The following is a 26,630-nucleotide window of genomic DNA, read 5'->3' as shown; positions in this document are numbered from 1 at the left end:
GGGCTTCCTACTAACAGAAAGAAATGTTTGCATGTCATCTCCTTTCAGTGACTTGAGTTTTGATTTATTTTCTGTAGGAATGCAGTTCTCACTCACATCAGTGTCATTTGCCCGGCACCTTTGTGCTTCTGTAGATCTTTTCATTCATAAAATAGGAATAAGATTCCAAACCTTCTCGGCTGAGGAAGGAAGAGCTATGGAATAATAAGACCTTTCTCAGCTCCCCATGAAATCCAGAGCTACTTATAATCTCCACATTTGTTCTCTGGAATTCCTGAAATCTTTACCTCTCATAAAAGTTTTTCCAAGTTGTTATTCTCATTATAGGAAAAGGAACTAGAAGCACAGAGAAAAACATTACGCAAGATAACACACTGCTAACTAACTGGGCTAGGAGAAGAGTTCAAGTTTAATTCCTCAAGATTCTGAACAACTGAATACAAGGCTTTCTTCCCTCTCTCCTAACCCTTTGTAGTAGCTTGTACTCCAAAGGACAGCTCCAAGTTCTTATAAACCAGCTTCTGGATTAGAGGAACAACTCTTCATTATCACTGGAGGACAGAAGGTTGTCACTTCCAGGAATTTGGCACTCCCCAGCAGGAGGAAACCACCTTTGCCAAAGTCCTTTTTAACATTGTCAGTTCATACCAGCTGACCCTCCACTTTCAGGGCTCTGGAGAACTGAGATTCTCTGCAAAGTATTTGCCTCTGAAAGGCAAAATTCTTACCCCCTTCCCCTCTACCCCTCACCAACACATACATGCATACATGCACTCACACATACATACAAACACACACACACACACACACACACCTTACCACCTGATGAGACCCATCCTAGCATTTCATCACCAAGCTAGGAGTCATCCCGCACATGGAGAAATTAAGGGGGAAAGAAGTTGAGGGGAAGAGGAGAGGGTCTGTCAGCTTTGACACAGCCCTAACTCTCCCTTTTAATAGAAGCCAGATTGAACATATGCCATTCTATAAATCCGGGGGTGCAATTGGAGGCTTGTAATTTGCCGCAACCTTCCCTGTTCCTCAAAGTGAGGTGGAACTATGCCAAGCACATCAAGGTAACCGGTGGAAGATATAATTTGCCCACTCGGAGCTGGTGTTTCAGTTTCCTATTGTAATTTTTATTTGTGTTGAGGTTTTGTGGTTTCTCAAAAGTCAAATAGATTTATTTTAAAATTGAGGCAAACCAACATCAAAGGCTGTGAGAGGAGGATGTTTAGGTATTATAAAGAAACGCCATGTAATCTTTTCTAGCCATATTCTTTTCCAGGGCATGTATCAATGATTGTTTAGGAGACCTTTCATAATCAACTTGCTCTTTTTTCTTTGACTTTGCTCTGCGTCCACCCACCCCCCATCCCCCAGCTGGCCCTGCATAAAAATCTCTTTCTTTGGGATTTGAAGTCCCCCCCACCCCATTCCTGCTTTTCTCAGTTTCTTTCTCTAATTTGATTTGTCATCAGACATCTTGAGTGAAGTTATGAAGTAGAGGTTTAAGTCTTCCCTGCTGCCCAGCTCCTGAGTTCCAGGCATCTGATCCTGTCATATGCTTTACGCATAGAAAGAGCAACACCTTAGGTCCAAATCGAACTATATGGTAATTAGGTCATTTACTTAGTAAGCAGGAAAAAAAAATTCTTACTTCAGAAGCGTCTCTTAAAAAAATGAATGATAGGGAGAACCAGAGCGATGGTACAAAGATTAAGGTGCTTTCCCTGGCTGAAATTCTGACATGACATGTCTGGTCCCACCCCTAAGCACATCCAGATGTGGTGGCTGAACACTGCTGGGTGCACAACCTTCCCCCCAGTTCACATAAACAAATGATAAGTGATACCTGAGAAGATTGTCTTTTAATGCTACAGAAACTTTTTTCAACCCAGTTATTTACATAGAGTGTATTTATAAAAGATTTGGTGTTCCTCAAAACTGCTATCAGGGAGAGGATAATAACTATTTTTATCCCTATTCATGGAGAAGCAAATTGTGGCACATCACTTTTCCCACTGATGAGGGAAACTGACTTATGTATTTTTATTTAAAGTTTTCTCATTACTACTTTTATATTCTCTTGAGTCTTATGGGCTGTCTATTCCATGAGTTCTTTAAATTGCTTGAACAGCCTTAACATTTCACTATAAATTCCTGGTCAGAGAGAGGCTATATAGGTGACTGATGTTAATTGAGTCTCCAGTACTTCTATCTTCACTCACTAGATGTGGTGGGGTTCTGTGTTGATTTTTTATTGCGACCGTTGTAGTGTAATGGTGCTTTTAATGTGTTATGGTGGGACTCCTTATGAGGAGAAATGTGCAGCCATAGAGCGAAGCACACCTCAGTTCAATTCAAAATGGCCAGATTTTTGTACTTTTAAGAATAGTCTTTGCTTGCTGATGTCTTGGTTTTGCAAGTGAACCAGCATTGAAACTGGTTACCTTTTATTTTTTTGAAAAGGACAATGACTCCATAACAGCACTTTTATCTATTAGAAGTTTTAGAAATGACCTGCAAAAGAAAATGTGTAGTAACAAATCCTATGTAGAATTCATGATATGCATGGAAATTCCTCAGTGTATCTCAGAAACTCCAAATCCCTCTTCACATACATACCCACACCTCCCACCCTGAGTAGCTTATACCACAGTCAAGCAGAGTACATACATAAACAAAGTTGGACTGTCATTGTTCCCTAGTAAAATAGGAAAAAAGGAGAGGTACAAATCTCCTTCAGCCCTCAATGCTGAGTTTCTTTCTCTGATACGATCTCCAAAATAATGACTTTTTATCAAATTTCTTTATCAGTATAGATCAGTTGTTCTCTGTTTATCAGAAAGTAGTAGTTTGTATTTCAAGAAACCTCAGATGTAGAAATACTTTTTTTAAAATACTTTAATAGTTTATTATATTATTAATTAATATCATATAATTAATAAAATCATTATTGTGTTTATGACCAATTATTTAAATAATTAAATATATAATTACAATACAAACAATGCATTATAGGCATTATATAATATACATTCTTATAATTATATGTTACTCATATCATTTACATTATATACATTATCATTGCATTTATTATTATTATTTTTATCTTTATTTAAACACCATGATTACAAACATGATTATAGTTGTATGATTACAGTAATGTAAAGAACACCCCCCTTCACCAGTGCAACATGCCCACCACCAATTTCCCAGATCTCCCTCCTCCCCACCGCCCTACACCTGTCCTCGAGACAGGCTTTCTACTTCCCTCATTCATTCACATTGTTATGATAGTTTTCAGTGTAGTCATCTCTCCAACTGCACTCATCACTCTATGTGATGAGCTTCATGTCCTGAGCTACACCTACCAGCCCTCATCTCTCTTGTCTCTGAGATACTGTTAAAAATGTCTTTCATTTTTCTTAAAGCCCATAGATGAGTGAAACCATTCTGCGTCTTTCTCTCTCTCTCTGACTTACTTCACTCAGCATAATAGATTCCATGTACATCCATGTATAGGAAAATTTCATGACTTCATCTCTCCTGATGGCTGCATAGTATTCCATTGTGTATATGTACCACAGTTTCTTCAGCCACTCATCTGTTGAAGGGCAACTTGGTTGTTTCCAGAGTCTGGCTATTGTAAATAGAGCCGCAATGAATATAGGAGTAAGGAAGGGATTTTTGTATTGTATTTTTGTGTTCCTTGGGTATATTCCTAGGAGTGGTATAGCTGGATCGTATGGAAGCTCACTTGATTTTCTTTTATTTTCTTGGATATCAATAACCTGGGTAGAATATTTCTTGAATATCTGCTGAGATAAAATATAGGTTTAAATTGGTATGTCCGAATCATAAATAGCACCTACTTCCTTGTGGTGACCAAAAGTTATGCTGTATCCCTATATTGGCATGCCTAAAAAAATAGTACTTTCATTGTACCCAATATAATATATAAGCAGATGTGATTATAATTCCAGCAGATCCAATTAAATTAATGCTATCTCTCTACAAGGACAGAAATAAAAAAACTTAAGTAAATAGTTATATTAAGTAATATTAAGTAATCAATAAAAAGTCTAGTAAATTCAAGAGGAAAATGTTAAAATTACAATATGTCATCATTCCACATATTTGTGCCTATATTTTAAAGCCTCATTAGTAATAAAATTTTATGAATATAGCTTGCCATGAAAACATTTCCTTCTTTACTGCAGACTATATATATATATATATATATATACATACATATATATAACATATATAGGAAGCATAGCCATGATCATTTTGATGTTTTTGACAAGTTTTAGTCAATGATTCAAAATTGAAACTTGTAGTAATTGTATTTTTATTTGTCAGTCTGGACTTTATAAGTTTGGATCCATGTTCCTTGAAAGGGCTTATGATATATAAATACAAGTAGAAAATGCAAAAAAGCTTTGGCAGTATCTAAATTAGTTTCCCTAAATAATTACTGCCTATCCTTTAAGTCACTGCTCAACTTTGAGATTTTTCTATAAATGACTAACAACTATATATAGTAAGATGCCTTTCTGGATATTTTCAGTACTCCTAGTTATAACTATGCACCAAATATGGATAAACACTGGATCATGCAGTACACAGGACCCATGCTGCCCATCCACATGGAATTCACAAACGTTCTACACCGCAAAAGACTTCAAACTTTAATGTCAGTGGATGATTCTGTGGAAAGGGTAAGCACTTGAATTTGCCCCCATGGCAATATTTGCATCAATTTTCCTATGGAGACCTGCTCTTGCCTATCCTATTCTGATATTTGTTGTTTCATTTTAATAGTCTGTATGTTTGGTGAGTTGATCACCTCACCCTTATCTTGTCCCCTGTCAATTTACTTCTCCAGATTTGATTTCTATGGACTCAGTATATAGGAGATGATAAAAATCAAAACATTATAAGTTAGCGCTACAACCAGAAATACATTCAGCCATTAGCAAACAATGTAAATAAACAAGCAATATCTGTAATGACATAGTTGGAGATGGTGAGGATTTTGGTAGACTTGTACCAGTGGGCATTTACTTAGCATTAACTTGCTTTACCATGAAAAACATAAATTCTACCTTATCTGATCTTACTTTTTGAAAAGATGTCAGACAAAATGGACAATAATTTTATTTTTGATGACTATAAGAATGATATTAATTTTTTGAGTAACAATGGATTTTTAAAGTAAAGAAACTACAGCTTAATGGTGAAGTTTTGTGAATTTCTTTTTTCTAAGTAGGTAAACAAAATCTTTAAGTTGAACATGTCAAATTCTAAAGAGTTATATTTCAACTCTATCACTGGACTTTTTTCCTTCCAGAATTGTAAGCAACTTAAAGTGTGGTTAATGTTTGTATTTGGCTGCCTTATTAAAGCAATGCTTGGCTTTTAAAAATAATGGAAAGAGCTTTAGGTGAGATTAATGACAGCTTTGTGTCCCTGTTACATTCACCACAACTGCTTCTAACTTCTCTGTATGTGTGTTCTTACTGTATTGCAGTTGTATAATATGCTTGTGGAAACAGGGGAGCTGGAGAATACATACATCATCTATACTGCAGACCATGGCTACCATATCGGGCAGTTTGGGTTGGTCAAGGGGAAATCCATGCCATATGACTTTGATATCCGTGTGCCTTTCTTTATTCGTGGGCCAAGCGTAGAACCAGGATCAATGTACGTATTTCTGTTTGCATATCCCACTGACATAGCCCATGTATGTCTGAGATAATTTGATTACCAATCACAGTGTCTGGTTTCCTTTCATCTCAAACCAAAAAAAGGTGTAGTCATACTGGTTATTTAGAAGATGAAAATCTACCCAGTCACCTATCCCTACCACCCACCACATGCTAAATTAACTAGTTACTATATAAAGGGAAAGAAAGAAAAATAAACAACTCAATGATAAATTCTCTCAAATTGACCAAAATCCGTGACTCATATGTCATGTGTCCAATTTCTACACTGAACATTGTATTTACTGTCTTTGAATCACAAATATACTGTCATTTCAAACAGTGTCCTCCTGTAAGGTTTTATGTTGTTGTTGGTTGTGGAGTCACACCCAGAGGTTTAGGGACAACTCCCAGTTCTATGTCTGGGGGTCACTTTTGGTGACCTCGAAACAGGCCCTCTTCATGCAAAGATGTACTTAACCTGTTGATCTATCTCTCCAGCCTATTTTTTTTCATTATGGCCAAAAAATATATTTAAAAAAATAAAAATATTTAAAGCCTGACCTTCATATAAAAGAAGCTTAAAGGGCTGGAGTTCTATTTTTAACACTGGGCCAGTAACTGCATCCTTCCATCTCTAGCTTCCCAATTTAAAGTGGATCCATCTATCCTACTACTCACTCTGATATTATTTTTTGCGAAAATAAGATTGTTTGTGAAATAGAAAATCTGAAGGCAAGAGCTCCAGTAGAGACATAAATATGAACAACCCTTTTCGAGCTTCTAGCCTGGACCTCAATTCAACAATGAAGAAGGACATCACTGTCTATACATTTCAGAGTCCTAGTCCTGGCAGCTGACTGCAGCCACTCAGAATCCCAATATTTTGACTCTCACCCATGTGCCTTATCTACCGCTGTATTATGCTGTATCTAAAGAGAAGGTGACACTGGGAGGGAGTTTTTTGGATCAGTAGAAATACCTTGGGGGAATGGGGTACATGAAAGGCCAACTAGCATAGATTGCACTTAACTATAGAAATAACCTTATTATTAAAGGTAGATTTTTAAAATACTAGTCCAGAAAAGAAAAGGACAGAGTGTAGGCCATTAGCTTTGCACATGGTTGACCCAAGTTTGATTCCTGGCATTCCATATGGTCTTAAGAGCACTGCCAGGAGTAATTTCTGAGTACAGAGCCAGGAATAATCCCTGAGTACCACCAGATGTGGCTGGTTCTTGTTCTTCCACTAGGTCTTGTTCCAGGCTTTAACCCTATGTCTCTTTGCAGAGTCCCACAGATTGTTCTCAACATTGACCTAGCTCCAACTATCTTGGATATTGCTGGGCTCGATACACCTGCTGATGTGGATGGGAAATCTGTCCTCAAACTTCTGGACCTGGAAAAGCCAGGTAACAGGTGTGTGAATATTTATTCCCTTGGCCACTCCTCAAGCACACTGGTGTTCAAAGCCTGCCAGCAACTGAAAGAAGAAGCAAAGTTCTCTTTGCCCCAGAGGATCACCCGAGCTGAGAATTTCTCAATAGTCTGTGAATAGCCTATTGATGGAGAGGCAGTCTTGGCCTGTGGGAAGTGAGAGGTGTTTCTTTCAATAAACTTAGCACAGATCCATTGGGGAAAACATCCAGATGCCAATAGTAAATATTTGTATTTTGATTTCAGGTTTCGAACAAACAAGAAGGTCAAAATTTGGCGTGACACATTCCTGGTGGAAAGAGGGTAATTATTGGTTCCTGGGGTGTTTCTGGGAAGCATTCCTAGTGGGGAACTCACTCTGGGGAGCTTCCCCACCTCTTTTTCTGTTTGTTTGTTTACTAAGCGGGCATGTTTTGTTAGCCTACTCACAAAATTGAATGGTTTACTACTCACTCTGCTCTTGGCTGAGTAACAGCCATTGCATCATCGTCAATTCTCATAAACCAGAAGTAAAAGACCTACATGAAGTTTGTTTTACATTTCTGTTCCTTGCTTCATTGGCTCAACTTTCTTAGCCATAATTCTCAAAACCTGTGTGAAATACTCTTTTCTTGATGTTCCTTTTTTAGTGTTAAATAAATATGTTAGATTATAATTATACCTAGTATCATTTCTGAACTTACCCCTTTTGATTCTTTTTGGGGGAATTGGGCCACACCTGGCAGTGCTCAGAGGTTACTCCTGTCTCAGCCTTTAGGATTCATTCCTGGAGGGCTTGGGGAACCATATGGAATGCTAAGGATTGAACACAGGCTGGCCAACATGCAAGGCTAGCACCCTACTCACGGTGCTATTTCTCTGGTTCTCCCCCTTTGATTCTTAATGTTTAATGTTCTATTCTCCAAATATATGTTGAGAGAAAAGAATTTATGTAATTATTTTATAATCACTAAACACAACAAAAAATGCCATATAAAACTGAACACTTCTTTTCTTTATTTTTTTTTTGGTTTTTCGGGCCACACCCATTTGATGCTCAGGGGTTACTCCTGGCTAAGCACTCAGAAATTGCCCCTGGCTTGAGGGGACCATATGGGATGCCAGGGGATCCAATCGTGGTTCTTCCTTGGCAAGCGCTTGCAAGGCGGACACCTTACCTCTAACGCCACCTTGCCAGCCCCAAAACTGAACACTTCTAAAGATGAAGAGATAGTGCCATGGATAGGGTGATTTCCTTGCACATGCCTGACATAAGTTTGATCCTTCAAAATTCATATAGTCCTCTGAACTTAGAAGGAGTGATACCAGAATACAGAGCAGAGTAAGCCCTGAGCGTCACTGGGTGTGTCCCACACATCCTACCAAAATGGGCTCTTCTAGGTTTTCAAAGTAATGGCTTGGAGTGGGGTAAAATCATGTTCAATTAATAATATTCACAAAGACCTGATCAAATATTGAATTCCTATGTGCATTGCTTTACTAAGCCATTCTTACTGATTTAAGAATTGGAAAACATGAGTAGGTAGAAGAAAATAGGAAAGATACGTGGATGGTAATTCAGATAACTTCTCACATGAGAAACATTTTTCTTTTTGTCAAAGGAAGTTTCTACGTAAGAAGGAAGAAGCCAATAAAAATGTCCAACAATCAAATCACTTGCCTAAATATGAAAGAGTCAAAGAACTATGCCAGCAGGCCAGGTACCAGACAGCCTGTGAACAACCTGGGCAGGTGAGTGATCCAGTTTGTTTTCATTGCTTGTCTTCTCCTGCTTCATATTTAATTTAAAATATACGTTTTGTATATAACATAATGATTAACATAATGTATATTTGTTCATAAAGTAGCTTATCCATAGAATGCTTTTTGTGGCACCTCATCCAAACTAAGAATTGTTTCCCTGGTCTAAGGTGGTCATATCTGGGCCTCCTCATCTCAACCTGGAATCCTTCCCACATACTAAAGGTGTGTCTTTTTATGATATATATATATATCCCACTGTAAGTCAGATGTCATGAATAAAAGAGACAGTGTGTGATATATTTATTTATAATAATGAATATGCTATATTTTTCAGCATAATTTTATGTACAAATAAGTGAATGAACACCATCTTTTGCAAAAGAAAAATATATTTTCAGATAATTCTGAATTTATCTAAATTTATTGGGTAATATTTATTAATATCTTCCACATTGGTAGAGAGTACCATCTTTAAGGCTTCTGTCATGAAAAAGCTTTGAGAGGATGCTATGAGTCAAATCATGGGTAGATATGGTGCCAATTGGCAAAGAGCTATCCAAAAGACTTGATGTTCCCATCCTGGACTAAATTAGGTATCAGTAATCCAGAGGAGGAAAGAAATCATGCTCCAGATCAGGGGACAGAAGGGAAACCTCATGTGTTTGTAATTATTCCTACTTCTGCTCACAAAAAGAATTCTGATATAAAATATTTCAACAAAATGATTTTAGAAATAGAAATATTACTAAAGAATTTGAGGGTTGAAGTGATAATACAGCAGGTAGGGCACTTGTTCTGCATTCGGCCAATCCTAATTCAATTCCTGTCATCCCATATGGTCCCCTAAGCACCTCCAGTAGTAATTCCTGAGTGCAGGGCCAAAAATAATCCCTGAGCATTGTCAGTTGTAGCCCCAAAAGAAACAAACAAAAACAAACACGAAACCAAAAAAACCCAGCACTATTACATAGAATTTTGATCTCCCTGTATTGTCAGTACTATTAACTATAATTTAAGGTATGTTAGGTGATGAGTTAGGAAAACCTATGAATTAAGTGAGAAACTATGAAGATGGATTTGTTTAAATACTTTTGGGTTGAAATTTATATGAAAAGAGATGTGTCATGATAATTAAAGAATTTAATTTCTGCCTAATTATTTTAGGCTAAGATAAAATTTAAGAAAAGTGAAAATTAATATGTATGTTTCTTGTGTAAGATGCTTGATATGGAATTTTATATGCATTAATTGAATTTAATCCCCATATTAATCCTCACATCCATCAAGTGAGGTAGGTAGGCATTGTTATTCCCATGTTACAAGGGTGCTTTTGTTTAGTGATAAAGCTAGGACACAAATCAGTTTTATGATTTCAATCCTCAGCCATTTCTTATGGTAACTTCCAAGGTAAGTTACAGTATACATGGCTTCCAAGGTAAGTTGGAACTAGGTAAAGAGAAAAATTCAGGTTTTTTGTTTCTCTTTCCTTCTCTAAACTTCTCTGACTTCTGAAAGTCTATACAATTACTCAATATCTATCCAAGATTTCAAATGGATAGTTTGGCAATTATCCAAATAGTCCCATTCATTCTACTCTTATTAGATGTTATCTAACTTATTGAAGAGACATCAATAATAAACAACTTGATCCTCATTTTTTCTGTGTTTCCTCATGCCTTTTTTGTACACAAAGATTCCTTTGAAATCAAAAAGGGTTGAGAGAAAAGTTGTTGAAGGAAGGGATAAAACCAGATTTTCATGGCATTATAAAAGTCTTAATTTTCAAGTGTTTAGTGAAGAAGCTTAAAACTATTCATTATATTTTAATTTGAAGTCTTCAAATCCTTCTTATGGAAGTTGTAAGTATTATTATGACTGAAACCTTGGAATTGTTTTATGGCAGCAAAATGAATTTTATGAGCCTGCCTCAATAGGCTAATTTAGTTTTTATCGGGAGTTGGAAGTGTTCAGTGTTAAATACATCTCATGCAAAGTGGTGATCCTGTTACTATTTCAGCTCTATAAGTGGCAAGCACTATAATCATTTGGGAATAAGGTACACTGCCTACCTTTCAGTATACAGTTTTGCAAACCTCTTCAGACGGCTTGTGCTGAAATCTTAATATATGTCCTAAAGGGCAAATATAGCATAAACTAGATTATGGTACTTTGGCACAAGTTGTTCACTCATGTGCTGAATACTAACTATGTTGAAAAGTTCATTTTGCTTTTTCATATTTTTCTAAACTGGCTTTGTCCCTATGAACCGCTTTCATAACTGGCTCCCTGGAATTTTCCTTCACTACGTTATTTCTCCATAAATCAGTCTGAATTTAGATTCTATCACATAGATATATGAGACCATTAACAATGATTTCTTTTAGAAGTAAGTGGAACAAAGAATTCTACCATACCCCTGATGGTGTTTTCTTCCTATAGGTGCTAATCAAACTGTAGATCAAGATCATAAGAACTTTGGAACCAGAGCACAGTGGGTAGGGCATTTACCTTGCATGTGATTGACCCGGGTTCAATCCTAGGCATTCCATATGGTCCCCTAAGCACCACCAAAGAATAACTTTTCAGCATTGCTGGGTATGAACCAAAAACAAAAGAAAAGAAAATTCTAAGAACTTCAAGAGAATTTTAAGCTGAAAACAGTCATTTAGACTACATATTAAACCTAATAGCTAAGTTGTGTTTCTATAGAATTCTTTATTTTTCCTTTTTCTCATTTTTCTCTGGTTAATTGGAAGATAATGTTTTTAGTTACAGCATTACTGACTTTTTTATTTTGTTTTGTTTTTAGTTTTTGTTTTTGGAAAGTTATCAGTGTTCAGGGTTTACTCTTAACATGTAAGGCAAGCTATTTATCCACCATACAATCTCTCAGGCCCCACATCACTGACATTTTCCTGTTTGCTTTATTTTTTAATTGAGATTCTATAGTTTGCAATGCTATTAATACTGTATTCTTAAGCATATAATTCTAATACCAGCCCCATTGTCAGCATACCCCCTCCCAGAGATTCCCCAACACCTCTCCCTTATTCTCAAAAAATACTCCCCAAATGAATTTTAAAAAAGAAAAGTCCATAATAACCAGATTGTATGGTACAGGGTGAAGGCAACAGTTAAAACTAAAACTCATTTGCTTATACTTTCTCTCAGTTGATGCTGATTTCATGCATGGTCAGTGCCCTGCTTCTCTTCCTCTGACCAAGGTTAATAGCTTTAATTCAAAGGGTAACACAGCTTTCCCTTGATGCTGCATGGTATATAAAGGAAGAAATAGCACATTAGCACCATCATTCTCACTCATGATTTCCCAAGAGTAGAAATATGCCCCTTATTCCCCTACTTTGGTGTCTGACCTCTTAGGAATTGTTGGGTACCATCAGTGTGGATACATTGAGAAAAATAGGTTAAGAGGAATTTAGGTTCAAAGAGTTTGAATCAGAATTGTGGCAATCCATGCTTTTTTAGAATAGTGATGTGTCTTCTAGGATAAAACATTTCATTTCTCCCTCAGCTCAGAGTTTCTGTCTCTAAATTTGAGAAAATAAATCTCACTCTCTGAAAATAAGTAATATAGGCAAAGTACTAGGTGGACTGTCTAAAATAGTGTGAATGTTGGGCGCTGCTAACTTCTCTAGATATTCTCTAGTGATTTCAACCTTTTTTGTGCCTTCAGACCTATACCAGTCTGACAATTGGTGGTTGAAAACTCCTGGTTGAGGCCATTTGACCTGTTGTTTACATTCCTCTAAAGCCAAAGGGAATTAAAATGGGCTGGCATCCCAGATATTTGGCCTCGTTCCTCCACTATGTGAACAGACCCACTAGCAAGGAATAATTAAGACAGCATGCACACATGTATTTGCATTATTTCCATGCTCCTGAATTAATGCAAGACTGAGTGTGAATTCCCATGACTCGCTATTGGCATTACACCCCCAGGCACAGTTATGTACAGACACACAACATATGCACACACACACACACACACACACACACACAAATCTCCACTTCTCTGGTGCTGCTCAAATGTGCCTGCATATTCAAATAGCTAGTGGAGTTTTTGCTACTTTTAAGTCATAGACTTTCTCTACACCAGCATTTCTCAATCATTTTATGACAGTGTCTCTTTCCAAGCTCATTTTCTTTCTGAGATGACCCTCTTCTATTGGTAGCACCTTCATTTTATGCCATGCCCCCCTAAAATTTTCAACTGTGCCCCCCCCCCGGAATATATTGGGGGAATACAGGATACCAAATGTCCTGTAGTTAAAAATCACTGCTCTAGATCAATCTGATTAAAATAAGTGGTCATGAGGTTATAGTATCTGTGCTTTAAGACAAGGTTAAGCACCCCAGGCTTGGAATCACATACTATAAAAATTAGAATAAGACTTAGATATCTACTACCTGAAAGATATCATTTCTCAAATTTGATCATTTCAGTGTGAAACAAAATCCAAAATCAGAAGTTGTATCCCTTCAATCTATGTTCAACATTTCCCCAAAAATGCCACCCCAGATATACAGCTATCACCTGGGTTTCCCTTTGAAAATATTCCCTGGCAGACTTCACCTGGCAGAAACCCTGGTTCTAGAACCCCTGACGCCAGAATTAGAGACTATTGTTCTCAACCTTGCATAGTAGAATCACAAAAGCAACTTTTGATTGTTCACCCCACACCTCCACTGAAAGGCATCTTCAAGTTCATGTTCTACCTACTGATAGCCATTCTCCTCTTTGGTATTCTTGTTGGGATGTCCTGGGATTCCATCAGATGCTCACAGCTTTCTTGATATGTGATCATGACCAATTTATTTAACCCACTCAACCTCAGGTTTAATGCCACCCCGACAAAATTAAGTCAGAACCTACATGAGTGAAAACTAGGTATATATGGCTTTTTCCCAAGTTCCTCTGGTTTCTATGACAGCAAAGATAGAGAGAACTCTACATATCAGTTGAGTAATAATGAAGTTTTCACCTTTCTTCTAGGTCCTGATATTTATTTCTTAAATAGAACTTACCATATTTTCTGGCATATAAGATGACTTTTGAAACAAAAAAAAAAAGTCAACTGAAAATTGGGGGTCATCTTATACGCCGAGTATATCCTGAAAAATATTTCAATATGCCGCTAAACGAAAATTGTCTGAATATTGCCACAAAACGAATTTTCCAACTCGATCCTGCACCAATCACTGCAAGGCTGCTCGGGCTGCCTCTCTAACTCAGCCAATCCAAGCAGGCTTTTTATGCATGCAAATTAGACAATGTTCTGTACCGAATCTACACTGTCAAAAGCCTGCTCAGATTGGCCATAGTCAGAGAGAAAGTCTATTACAGTAGAACCTCTGAACCTTTGCTTGTTGTGATTGGCTCACTGTGGTACATACAGTTGCAGCACAGGAACGTTCTGTCTTATACAGTGAATATAGGCCTAAGCCTATGTTTTAACTGTAAAATTAGGGGGTCTTCTTATACACCCGGTCGTCTTATACGCTGGAAAATACGGTAGATGAAAGAAGAAGTCCTCAGATATTCCATTTTAAAATATATGTCTCTATCATTAGATGAAGGGGATGCAGCTTTATTTTTCTCTTTTATAGAACAAATGTTATGTCCTTGTGGTAAATAGCTGAATTCCAACTTGCAATTCACTTTGTCTGTTTTTCCCCAAAAAATATTTCCTTCTATTTTGCCTTTCTGTCATATCAATGATTTGTTTAAAATTCTGAAAAGATCCCAGCTAAAGCAGAGGAAATGATAACGTAGCTTGTTGACTGAAAATTGGTTTGGATCCAGCAGCTAAATTACCATCCAAAAATTACCCTTATGCCCATAGCTCCCTCCAATTTCTGGTGACCAGCTGTAGAATAGGAATTAAAAAAAAAAAAGAAAGAAAAGAAAAAGTACCGTAAGAGCTAGCTATAATAGTTCATTGGCCAGAAATTGCTGACCTGTTTCCAGAAGCTCACTGAGTCCTGGTTAAAACTACATGGCTCTTAATATTAGAGATGTTTTTCTGGCTCTTGTGTAAGCCAAGCCAGGAGCCTTAGTGCCATCCTCTGGCTGAACTTTGTGTAGGCTGTGAAGATCTGCATTAAAGAATAGATTCAGATTGTTATGCAGCTACTTTAATGTTGTGGCTTCTGTGCATTTTCAAAATACAGTGCACAAAGGTAAAGTTTATATTTAATGGTGTCTGGTCAAAACTAAACATAAGGACACTTTATTCAATGGCTACCTAATGATACCCTACCTTTTTCATTTATATTATGTCATTCCCCACCCCCACCCCCAACTCTCTCAACTGGTCTTTCTTGTCTAGGTTCCCCTCTTCTCAGTTTCTTAACCATAACACTCTCTGGACAGACTGCTGTTGCATTCCCAGACTGCTCACCCCCACCCCACTGAGATGCACCTCAGCTCATGTTCTACCCATAGCCATTGTTTTATTTGTTGCGTTCATTGGGTTATCCTGGGATTTTATTATATGTTCATCACTTTCCTGATATGTGATCATGAACAACTTATTTAACCCATTCAACCTCAGTTTATTCATCTATAGAAAGGGTGAAGTAGAGTTGGAGCTATAGAACAGTGAGTCAGGCAACTGCTTTTATGCGGTCAGCCTGTGTTCAATACTGACATCATTTGCGACCCCCCAAATCCCATCCCTACGCACAACTCCAGAGTAAGTCCTGAACATAGCCTGCTAAGACTGCATCCTTTCCACCATATAATAATAATAGTAATAATAATAATAATAATAATAATAATAATAATAATAATAATAATAATAATAAAATAGACACTCTAAAAGGCCCTGTCTCAGAGAGGTTTTGTAAATCTTCTAAGAGTTAAGTATATTAACTGTCTGGAACAGCATTTGTCATAAAGCAACATCTCCACAAATGTTGATTATTGGCTGAGGCAATTCCCTATTTTATTTTCCCCAAACTGCAGGAACCACATTTGTTCCAAAACCTCAACTAAATTTTTGACAGGCGATTATACAGATTAAAATCTAAAGCAGTAGAGGCCAGAGAGATATTTTCTCAAAAGGGGTGTGTGCCTGGTAAGCCCTGGGCCTGAGTTCTCAGCCTAGTGCCATTTGTCACTAAGTAATACTGGTACCACACAGCCCTGGTAAGCCCACCAGAATGGCACAGCTGGTCCTCTAGAACTGCATCAGCAAGCATAACCAGTGAATCATTCTGGCCCAGTTGATCTAATATTACCCGAAGTGCCCGCAGGCCCCCTGAGCACTGCTTAGAAATCCTGGAAGTCAATAAATAATCAAATCTAAAGGATAAAACATTTCTACTGCTTCTTTCTTTCTACTCTCTTTTCCCATCTCATCTCATCACATCTTAGAAGAAAAAGAAAATGAGTCTCCTAAGCAAATATTAATCTCATATTAGCAAAAAGGTGTGCAGCCATTTGAATGGAATGTTAAGATGTCTTTCTAGTATTCCTTGGTATGAGAAAAAAATTCTAAGCATATGTTCACAGGTAGGGGATGTTTTTCAGGATGCTAGTATTTGCATGAAGATAATTAGGCTTTCAAAATGATTGTATGATTGATATATTCCAAAAAATATGAATCAAGATTTGATTATGACCAAATTTAATGACCTAAAAATAGAGAGCTAATCTGTATTTGTTAGTGTAAAATTAAGCTTTCTTGAGGCCAGAGAGGTGGTGCTAGAGGTAAGGTGTCAGCCTTGCAAGCACTAGCCAAGGAAGGACCTCGGTTCGGTCCCCAGGTGTCCCATATGGTCCCCCCAAGCCAGGGGCAATTTCTGAGTGCTTAGCCAGGAGTAACCTCTGAGCATCAAACGGGTGTGGCCCAAAACCCCCCCAAAATTAAGCTTTTTTTACAATGTACCTTTGAAAAAATTGTACCAGTTTTTAAATTTTTATTCACAAAAATAGACATGCTATAGTATAATTCAAAATATTAAATATCTTTAACCAATCTATGAAATATATATAATCAAAATGTAAATGCTATGATGATTATCTACTGGTCACCTCAGGTAAAGGAAATAATCAGTGTTTTATGGCTTTATATATCTCTTTATATGAACCAAATTATACTTGAAAGATATTTTATAAGTAAATGAGCACTTTAATAGTAGTAGTGGTATGCACTAACTCTGTACCAAAATTTTAACACTTTCCTAACAACCTAAAATATCATCTTCAAACATATAAATAAATTAAATATCTGTGTTTTTTTTTAAAAAAAATACAACAGGTGAGGCACAATGTACATGGTCTCCCACACCTCCTCCAGGAGTGATCTCTGAGCACAGAATCAGAATAAGCCATAAGCACCATCATATATGGCACCAAGCAAGCAACTAAATTCTGCCTATTTCAAATGTCAAGAGATTGAAAAGTCAGATGGGAAATCACACGACAAAAATCACATTGCCATCAGGGTAGTAAATCTGAGCTCAAACTGAAATCAGTGATTCCAAACCACAGTCTCTCCCACAAAGCCATTAGTGTATAGTATATAATTTACCACCAGCAAACATTGCCATGTTTAAGGTCATCTTTAATTGTATTACTCTCGATTCATATAATTGTGTCCTTTCTCAGAATTCCAAAGACACTCATCCATTTATTTTGATGATGTGTTCTTTGAGGCCAGAAGAATCAAGGACTATTTTACCAGATATGGTATCTGGAACAATCAAGAGATTATTCTGTATGTTCAAGGCCACGGCCATTGGTTTTGTAGTGAGAAAAAAGAGGAAGAGAGAGAGCATACATTTCAGTCCAGATCACTAGCCCAATCTCTTTAAAATGTGTCAAAGTCTGAACCTAGCCTGTCACGTGCTACTCAAATGCTCTATTACTTAAATCATACCCCTGGCTCTTATATCAGTCAGATTTTTTTTCTTTAAATATGGAACACTCACGAATTTGCGTGTCATCCTTGTACAGGGGCCATGCTAATCTTCTCTGTATCGTTCCAATTTTAGTATAAGTACTGCTGAAGCGAGCACCAGATTTTTTTTTTTAACTTTTATTTATTTATTTTGGTTTTTGAGTCACACCTGGTGAGCCTCAAAGATCACTCCTGGCAAGCTCAGGGGACCATATGAGATGCTGGGAATCCAACCCAGGTTGGTCATGTGCAAGTCAGGCAGCCTATCTTCAATAATATCATGCCAGTCCTGAGTTCAATTTTTGTTGTTGTTGTTGTTTATAATGATAAATTTGGAAGATGCTGAAATGATAGTACAGTATTTAGGGTGCTTGTCTTGCATGTTGCTTATCTGCATTTGATCCCTGCACCCAGGAGCACTGCCAGAAGTGATCCCTGAGTGCAGACAGAATTAAGTCCTGAGCACTTAGAGGTATAGCCCCAAAACAACAAAAAATATTAATAAAGGGTTTTTTTCTTTTATTTTTTATTGTAAGAATTTATTCAAGAGACAAAGTTGATTAACATAATGAGGTAAACTAACATAACATAATATAGTGACATAACATAACATATAATATAATTGATATAATAATACATGTAAGTCAAAGAAAGTTTCTGATTAAAAACACAATATTTTCCATAATGGCTTACATATCTTTCACAGTAGTATTTTAGGTACATATTAACAATGAATCAGGGGAATACCCATCACCAACTATGTCCTCCCCCCATTCCAGTTCCCTTTCTACAACCCATATACCCCACCATCACCCCCCGGGCTGCTAGAGTAGGTGGACCCTTCTTTGACTGGCTTACTATTAGTGATCACATATCTGTTTGGTCCTGGAACCCTCCCTTGTTTCCCCCTCTATTTAAGAGGCAGAGCTAGAAAAATCGAGGTTGTGGTTTTGTTTGAAGGAAAGAAAAGCAATAAATTGGGGTACAAAATAAGAGGGAAAAAAAAGTAGTCAAAAGTCAAATACGCTGAAAATGGGCAGAGTCCCTCTAGATCTAGAGGCTTCCAACCTCAGTTTAAGAGAGGATGTGAAAAAGGTAATTGAGATACCACAATAATACAGATAAAAATATAGAATTAAATAACTGGTGAGCACTACAGCAATAAAGACAGGCACCACACAATAGTCTCGGTTCTGAAATCAAATCATGCTCGAGTGCAAAAAGAAAGAGAAAGACAAGACAAAATAAAATAAAATAATATTGGAGACATCAACCGTAGTCTCCACACCAAAATAAAGACGTCAAAAAAAATCGATCAATCGATAAATAAACATGTGGAAAAATGATTGTTTTGTGCTTTTTTTTTTCTCCTTTTCTTTATCCCCCTGCATAGGCACAGTAACTATTGGGGATATTGTAGAGGGAGTTCCCTTGACATAGGAGATACAGGGTTTCTCCACCCCTGACGTATACTGTCATGGGATTAACTCTAGACTCCTTGCATGATAATTTACTCTCCCCTTGCTGCTTTCGTGGTGTGTGGAAGACTTCTGCTTTGTCTTGGATGGTAAAATCAGACCTCTGTTTCTAGAGATCTTGGTGGCTGTGCGGCTCAGGGAATGGAGTTTATGAAGTCTTTCTTTGTGGTTCTAGCAGTTCTGCCTCTTCAGTGTCGTTTTAATCCATCTTCTGTAGTTGGTGTTCTTGGTCGTTATGTTGCTCCTAAATGGAGCCTGGGATAAAGTCTTTCGTTATGTTTCCGGAACACCCGTTCAGTTGCGGTTGTCTCAGTCAGACTTCTGAAATTGGAGCTCTTGTTTGTTGAACAGATCGTATACCAAAAGCTAGGCTAGAGCTTGTTGTTGTTGTTGGTGGTGGTGGTGGTCCCTGGATGCGTACTGTCCAGTCTTGGTTGCAACAACCAGTCGTCCGTATATAGCGATCTTGGCTTTTGCACAGATCAAAGGGTGACATGTTTTCTGATTTTGTCTTATCGATAGCTGATGAGGAAGGACAACTTGCTCTTAGATCAAGTTGTTCCCATTTCCTCATTGTCAGGTTATCAATTTAGAACTGGCTCATGTTGGTGTCAGAGCAGCATTGTAAATGCCCTGGAGGGGATTTGGTTCCTGGAGCTGTTGTGGAGAACTCTGTCGTATCTATGTCTGGGATCCAGGAGTTAAGGCTGAAATGTCAGTGTCTAGTTCCCTGGAGCCTAAGTTGTTTCCACATGACATACATTCAGGGTAGGAGATGTCCCTGTGTTGTAAACAAGTGTGAGTTCTTATCCCTAGTAAATAAGAGCTTGTTTTTATACGTACAATTTCCTAATAAAGGTTTTTTTTTTTTTTAAATCAATATGGGAATGAAAAAGTTGGGCTTTTCCAGAGAGGAGAGAACATAGAGTACCCCATAAAGTAAAGGAATGACACATTACAAATTCAGATGCGAGAAACCCCATAATGAAGATACACTAAATCAAAATCTTGAAGTAACATAGTATTTGGGGGGAGGTATAATAATATTAGCAACTCCTTTGTTGAACCTGCATGTGTTAAATTGTTCCTATGCTAGCTCTATTGCTTTTCATCCTACAAAAGCTTAGATCGTGTAGATATGGTCAAGACCTCATAGCAATGTGGAAAATTGACTATTCAAATCTAGATTTTTATAACCTGAAAGTCTAGACTGTTTTTAGGTATAAATGGTCATATGTAACTCCTTAAGAGTATATATCTATCTATCTATCTATCTCTCTCTCTCTCTCTCTCTCTCTCTCTCTCTATATATATATATATATATATATATATATATATATATGGCATTCATTACCACAAACTCATAATCTAATATATGGTTTGGTAACTCTTTAGATTATTGTAAAGATTAAAAGTATAAACTTACATAAAGTGTTCTGGAACCATGCCTGCCTGATAGAGTCTAATAGATGATAAGAATGATGACAGTGAAGATGGTATTAAATAGAACCATTTGCAAGACATTTGACGTATTCCTCATTCTGTATGATACCTCCAAATTAACCTGCACAGTTGAATTCTTCTACCAAAAGAGTCAACCTCTCTTCCCAATTAGGTATTATGTACCAAGAGATATTCATACATCAATCAGAAATCTAAGACATAAATAATAAAAGGGCCAAGGCTGAGATTACTTCATAATTAAAAAGTGTGAGGTGAGGTTCTAACCCATAATTAATATTCAACACAGATAAAAGAACTAAAATAACTTGAGTAGTTTTATCTAGGACTTCACCCATAACAAGTATGCAGAAATATTTGAGAAGAGAATGTGTGCTAAGTTATTATGATGATGTCCTAAAAGGCAGAAAAGAATTTTACAGGAGTGAGTAGTTGGAGAAAATGGAAGTATGTTTGGAAATATTCCAATATTATGATAAATTTCAGGAGTAGGTAAAAGTGTAACAAGCTCCATCTGTATTTCTGTGAGAGCCTTGCTTTAACAAAGCTCATTTCTAAGACTGACTTCAGGTGCTATTAGCAATTGCCTTATCTAAATTCACTCTTGTATCTGATTGCTTAAATTTTCTGAAATGCAAAATCTCAGTATCGTTTTGACAATTTTATTGGCCATTAGCTGCACAAGTTTTTCTTTTTTCTTTTTTTTTTTTTATACATATGTATTTAGAGGTTGAGGTCTTGTCACACCCAGCTGTTCTTAGCACATATGCCTGGCTATGTTATCAGAGACCACATCTGGCTAGTGCAGGGGAATCATAAGTGGTGCTAGAAGTCAGTCGTGTGCAAGGCAAGTGGGGTTAATCCCCATAGTATCTCACTGGCTCTCGTTTTAGTTGTAGGGCTATATTTTTTGTTTATTTAGGTTTTCTTTGGGGGAGTTCACACCAAGTGGTTCTTAGGGCTTTCTTCTGACTCTGTGTTTAGGGTTTACTCCTGGCAGATTTGGAACCTTAAGTGACAGGGATTGGACCCAGGTAGACCATGTGCAAAGCAAGTTTCCTATTCACTGTACTATCTCTCCAGCTCCTCCATTTTAGTTTTTGTGTTATTGTGGTTTTAGTTTTGGTTTTTTGTTTGGTTGGTTGGTTGGTTGGTTTGGTTTGGTTTGGTTTGGTTTAGGGGCCATACCTATTATTGCCCAGGGATTAGTCTTGTCTCTACACTCAAAAATCATTCCTGGTGGGCTTAGCAGCCCATTTGGGATGCCAGAGTTCAAACCCATGTGGGTCATGTGCAAGATAAGCACCCTATCTACTGTATTATCTCTCTGACCCCAGATTCAGGGTTTTTTTTTTTTTAATGTAGAATGCTTCACGAATTTGCATGTCATCTTTGTGCAGGGGCCATGCTAATCTTCTCTGTATCTTTCCAATTTTAGTATATGTGCTGCTGAAGTGAGCACAGTTGTTCCTTTTTTAAGAGGTGAATCATTTGTTATTTTTTTAAATTAAGATGTATTTTAAATACAGCAGAATTACATCTAATTTTGAGTACAATGGAAAACAATATTTAATAGATAGAACATAGGTTCTAATATTGTTGAACATTGTTTGTAACCCCCTCAGAAACTCCTATTATTCTCATTTGTGCTGTGTTTATTAATCAACCTGTTTCCAATTTCATCTAAATCTATATTATTTCTGCTTTTGGATCACACTCCACAGTGCTCATGGACTGCTCCTGGCTCTGTGCATAAGGGTCATTCCCAGCAGTGAGAGGAGAGGGGACATGGATGTCGGGGACATGGGATGTCAGTGACAGAACCCAGACCTCCTGCATGCAAAGCATGCTTTGCAAGCACTTGGCCCATAAATCTCTCTCTTCAGTCTGGCTCCTTTCTCCCTCCCTCCCCCACCTCATGTTTAAACTTTATTACAAAAACATAAAGCAGAGCTCTGTAACAAAACAAATATACATTTGGGTTTGCTTTAGCACTCAAGTTAAGCCCAGAAATATAACATAAATCACCTAAAGTAACACATTCACATCCAAAAGATTTCAACTGATTTATACAATTTCTAATTTCTATTCAACTTTGGCTCCCACTTCTCCCATATTATTATGAACCTTTGAAAGAAAATTGGAAATTGCCAACTTTCAATTAATGTAATAATAAAGATATAGTTGACAGGTTTTTTTCCCAAATAAAAACTTCACCAAGAGATTATGATGTGTTCTTAAAATGTGTTCTTTTTCAAAAATTAATGAATTACATCAGTTGTAAGTCTTAGTGAAGCTTTTATAATTCATATCTAGTGCTTTTAAAGATTGTCTTTCTATCTCTCCCTCTGTAAACTTTCTAAATAATGTGACCATTTTAGTTGTAGCTATTTTTAAGATTTTATTACAAAGTCGTAAAAATTGTTACTAATACTGAATACTAAGATGGCTGTGTGCAAATATGTGGTCATTATATTTTATTAAAATACATTGGAATCTCAACTCTGATATTTCAAAGCTACTAGCTACTTATTTTAAGAGGTCTGATGACTTGTTCAAAGGGTCGTTAATATAGAAGATAATTGACATTTTTGTCATAACTCTTGTTTATATATTAATGTGTATAAGTGTATATATGGTATCTATATAATGTTATGTTCATATACATGTAAATATGTGTATGTCTATTTGGTTTGTTTATTTTTATTTTAGTTTGTTTTTTGGGTTCACATCTGACCATATTCCAGGAATTATCCCTGGTTTTACACTTGGAGTTTACTCTCTGCTGGGCTTTTGAGATCATATGGGGTGGCGGGGATCAAACCTAATCTGTCACCTACAAGGCAAGCACCATGCTAACTGTACTGTCTCTCAGTACATGCATTTAATTTTTTAAATCAATGAAAAGGAAATAGCCAGATCTTAGGAGTGGTTACATTTAATTCTTCATAAAAAGTACATTTCCATCATCTCTAATTCTTTGGAAATAAAGAATTTGGAATAAAAAATAAACTATGTCACTAAAAGTACTAACCTGCACTCATGTGCTCTCCAGAAATCTACTGTTCCTTTAGCTCTTCTAGGCAAAAATAAAGAAGAAACATACCAGGAAATTTTTTTAATATATTGAGGCTATAAATTATGTTTTCAGGGCCAGAGCGATAGCACAGCTGGTAGGACATTTGCCTTGCAGCAGGGGGCAGACCTGAATTCTATCCCCAGCATTTCATATGGTCCCCTGAGCCTGCCAAGAGTAATTTCTAAGCAAAGAGCCAGAGTAACCCCTAAGTGCAACTGGGTGTGGTCCAAAAACCAAATAACATTATGTTTCACTATTATTATGTGATTTAAAAGTTAGTATTTGTACCACAGGTATTATAAATTGGAATACTAAATTGTTTTTAGCAATGGAGGTGGTCATATTTTTTGCTTTGATAAAAAAAATTTGAGGATTTTTTTTAAGCTTCTGCTTGATTGTCCATTATGATGCCATTGGTCACTTCAGCTGCCACTGTGGGCAGTAAGTGGTCAACTCTCCAATTTTGAATGTCTGAAGTAGAAATTACCCAGTTGACTAAACTAGTCAAGACATATGGATTTAAAATAGATATAGACACTCAGGTATCACTCATTTCCAAGCTTTTTGGACCTATGTAAGTTTATAATTTGCTTAATTTTTGCATGAGCAAGAATTCTATTGGCATATATTTATTTTCTAATGCAGTTGCTCATCAGTTTTGAGAACTTTTTGTTCATTTGGTTTGTTTTAGGGCCATACCAGGTGACACTCAGGGGTTACTCCTGGCTATGAGTTCAGAAATCACTCCTAGTCTGGGGATATAGGATGCTGGGGAATTGAACCGTGGTCCGTACTAGGACAGCAGTGTGCAAAGCAGATGCCCTACCACTGCACCACCTCTCTGGCCCCGACTTTTGAGAACATTTTTGAGAATTTTATGGCACCATCTCAAGCTAAAGCCTTAATGTGAAAACCGCCCACCTCTACTGAATGAAGGAGATCCCGAACCTGGATGCCACTGGGTTTGAGCCATGGAGTAATAAAATAATTTATCAGAAGATGAGACAGTTTAGATGAGAGCAATGCAAGTTTCTTAGAGGAAAACACACTGTTTGGGCTGATACAGTGAAGGCCTCCACAGAGAAAGATTCTCTCCAGTACTCTGGGGAGTTCTTTTTATTGTTTTTGTTTTTGTTGTTGTTGTTGTTTTTATGGTATTTCTTAGGGCTAAAGTTTCTGTAAGACATTTCTGTTTTCTACATATTAATTCATTCTGAGAGATTAACAAGAGAGTTGTGGGCAATTTGGGAAAGGAGCTGAATTGTGTGTAAAATGTTCTGAGTCCATCATTGTGAAGAGAGTAATATGTATATTAAATAGAGATTATTACCAGGAAAGGAACAGTGAGGCCAATTCTAGGAATGTTAGCAGGAAAAGACGTAGGGAATCTTAGGCCATCTTTGTTTTGTTTTGGTCTTTGGGCCACACCCGGTGACGCTCAGGGTTTACTCCTGGCTATGGGCTCAGAAATTGCTCCTGGCTTGGGGGACCACATGGGACACCAGGGTTGAACCGAGGTCTGTCGAGGGTCAGCCACGTGCAAGGCAAGCACCCTACCTCTGTACTATTGCTCTGTCCCCTTAGGCCATCTTTGTGAGGCTGGGCATGTAAACTAGTTCTGGGAATGAATAAAATAACAGAATAAAGTGACAATGGAGCCTCTGGAATCTCCAGGGCATAGGTAATTGTGCTAACAGAGGGTCTCAGCCTGTCATTTTAGATATGAGAATTAATTAGGCATTTTTTAAAGGTTTATGCTAGATCACTTTGTCCACTTTGATTGGCACAGACAAGAACTGGTTCCTTTGCAGTTGTCAGCTAAGAATGTACAAAAACTATATTCTATCACTTGTCTGAACTAATCAGTTCCTTTTCTGTATATACATATACAAACTATGAGTGTTTATCTCTTCAAATGGAGCACTTTCATTTTTATGTTTGTTTGGGTGGGTGGGCCATACCCAGTGATGCTCAGGGAGTACTCAGAAATTATTCCTGGCACAGCTTAGGGGGACCATATTGGATGCCAGGGATCAAGGCAAGTAACCTACCTGCTAACTAGCTCTCCAGTCCCCTGCAGTCATTTTCTGGACTAGTTGCTTAGTGGGTTTCTGTACATAGTTTCCTTTTCACACCTTTACTCAGAAATTCTTACATCTGATTCGACTCTCTCTCACCTTAAGTTACTTAGACATAAATGTTTCTCTTCTACCCTTTTTGTGGTTCTAGCTGCAGCAAGTGTATGATAGCTAAAGTGAAATTCTAAAACTAGTCCTGTATGTCTATGCTTTAGGCAAACACCCTCAAACTCAAAGATAGCTCTTATTGAAGGCATATGGCTCCAAAAAGAAAAAATAAACTGTGACTTAGCATCTTTTTTTTTTTTTTTGGGCCACACCCGGTAACGCTCAGGGGTTACTCCTGGCTATGTGCTCAGAAGTTGCTCCTGGCTTGGGGGACCATATGGGACACCGGGGGATCGAACCGCGGTCCGTCCAAGGCTAGCGCAGGCAAGGCAGTCACCTTACCTTTAGCGCCACCGCCCGGTCCCCGTGACTTAGCATCTTAGTCCATCATGTGTAGTTGTATACCATTCTGTAAATCATTGTGTCTACTAATCAAGTCATCTAAGATTCTTGTATTTGGACACTTTAAGACCAATATGGTACCCAAGCATGACATTGATGTCATACAAGGACTAAAAATGGGTGTGTGAAGAAGTCATTATGGGTGGTACAGAAAAGAATGTTAATATTTATAAACATTGTTTTTCCATATGCTTGAAGCT

General features: G+C 37.3%; 1 protein-coding gene and 2 non-coding genes across 5 annotated transcripts in view; 1 reads left to right on the top strand and 2 right to left on the bottom strand.

The window, feature by feature from the left end:
* Positions 1-26,630, top strand: part of SULF1 (sulfatase 1) — a 184,912-nt gene that overhangs the window by 133,715 nt on the left and 24,567 nt on the right. For all 3 annotated transcript variants that reach the window (XM_049781800.1, XM_049781802.1, XM_049781803.1), the window contains exons 8-12: positions 4,577-4,727; positions 5,540-5,715; positions 7,008-7,136; positions 7,401-7,457; positions 8,756-8,885. In XM_049781800.1, the coding sequence (XP_049637757.1) occupies positions 4,577-4,727; positions 5,540-5,715; positions 7,008-7,136; positions 7,401-7,457; positions 8,756-8,885 (643 nt within the window). The remainder of the gene's footprint in view (positions 1-4,576; positions 4,728-5,539; positions 5,716-7,007; positions 7,137-7,400; positions 7,458-8,755; positions 8,886-26,630) is intronic.
* On the bottom strand, positions 17,837-17,942 carry LOC126021577 (U6 spliceosomal RNA). Its single transcript, XR_007500081.1, has one exon. It is a non-coding gene; the product is annotated as a U6 spliceosomal RNA (small nuclear RNA).
* LOC126021559 (U6 spliceosomal RNA) lies at positions 22,119-22,225 on the bottom strand. Its single transcript, XR_007500064.1, has one exon. It is a non-coding gene; the product is annotated as a U6 spliceosomal RNA (small nuclear RNA).

Source organism: Suncus etruscus, chromosome 10 (genome assembly GCF_024139225.1).
Source record: "Suncus etruscus isolate mSunEtr1 chromosome 10, mSunEtr1.pri.cur, whole genome shotgun sequence".
NCBI classification, from domain to species: domain Eukaryota; kingdom Metazoa; phylum Chordata; class Mammalia; order Eulipotyphla; family Soricidae; genus Suncus; species Suncus etruscus.
This window is presented reverse-complemented; position numbering and strand designations above follow the sequence as displayed.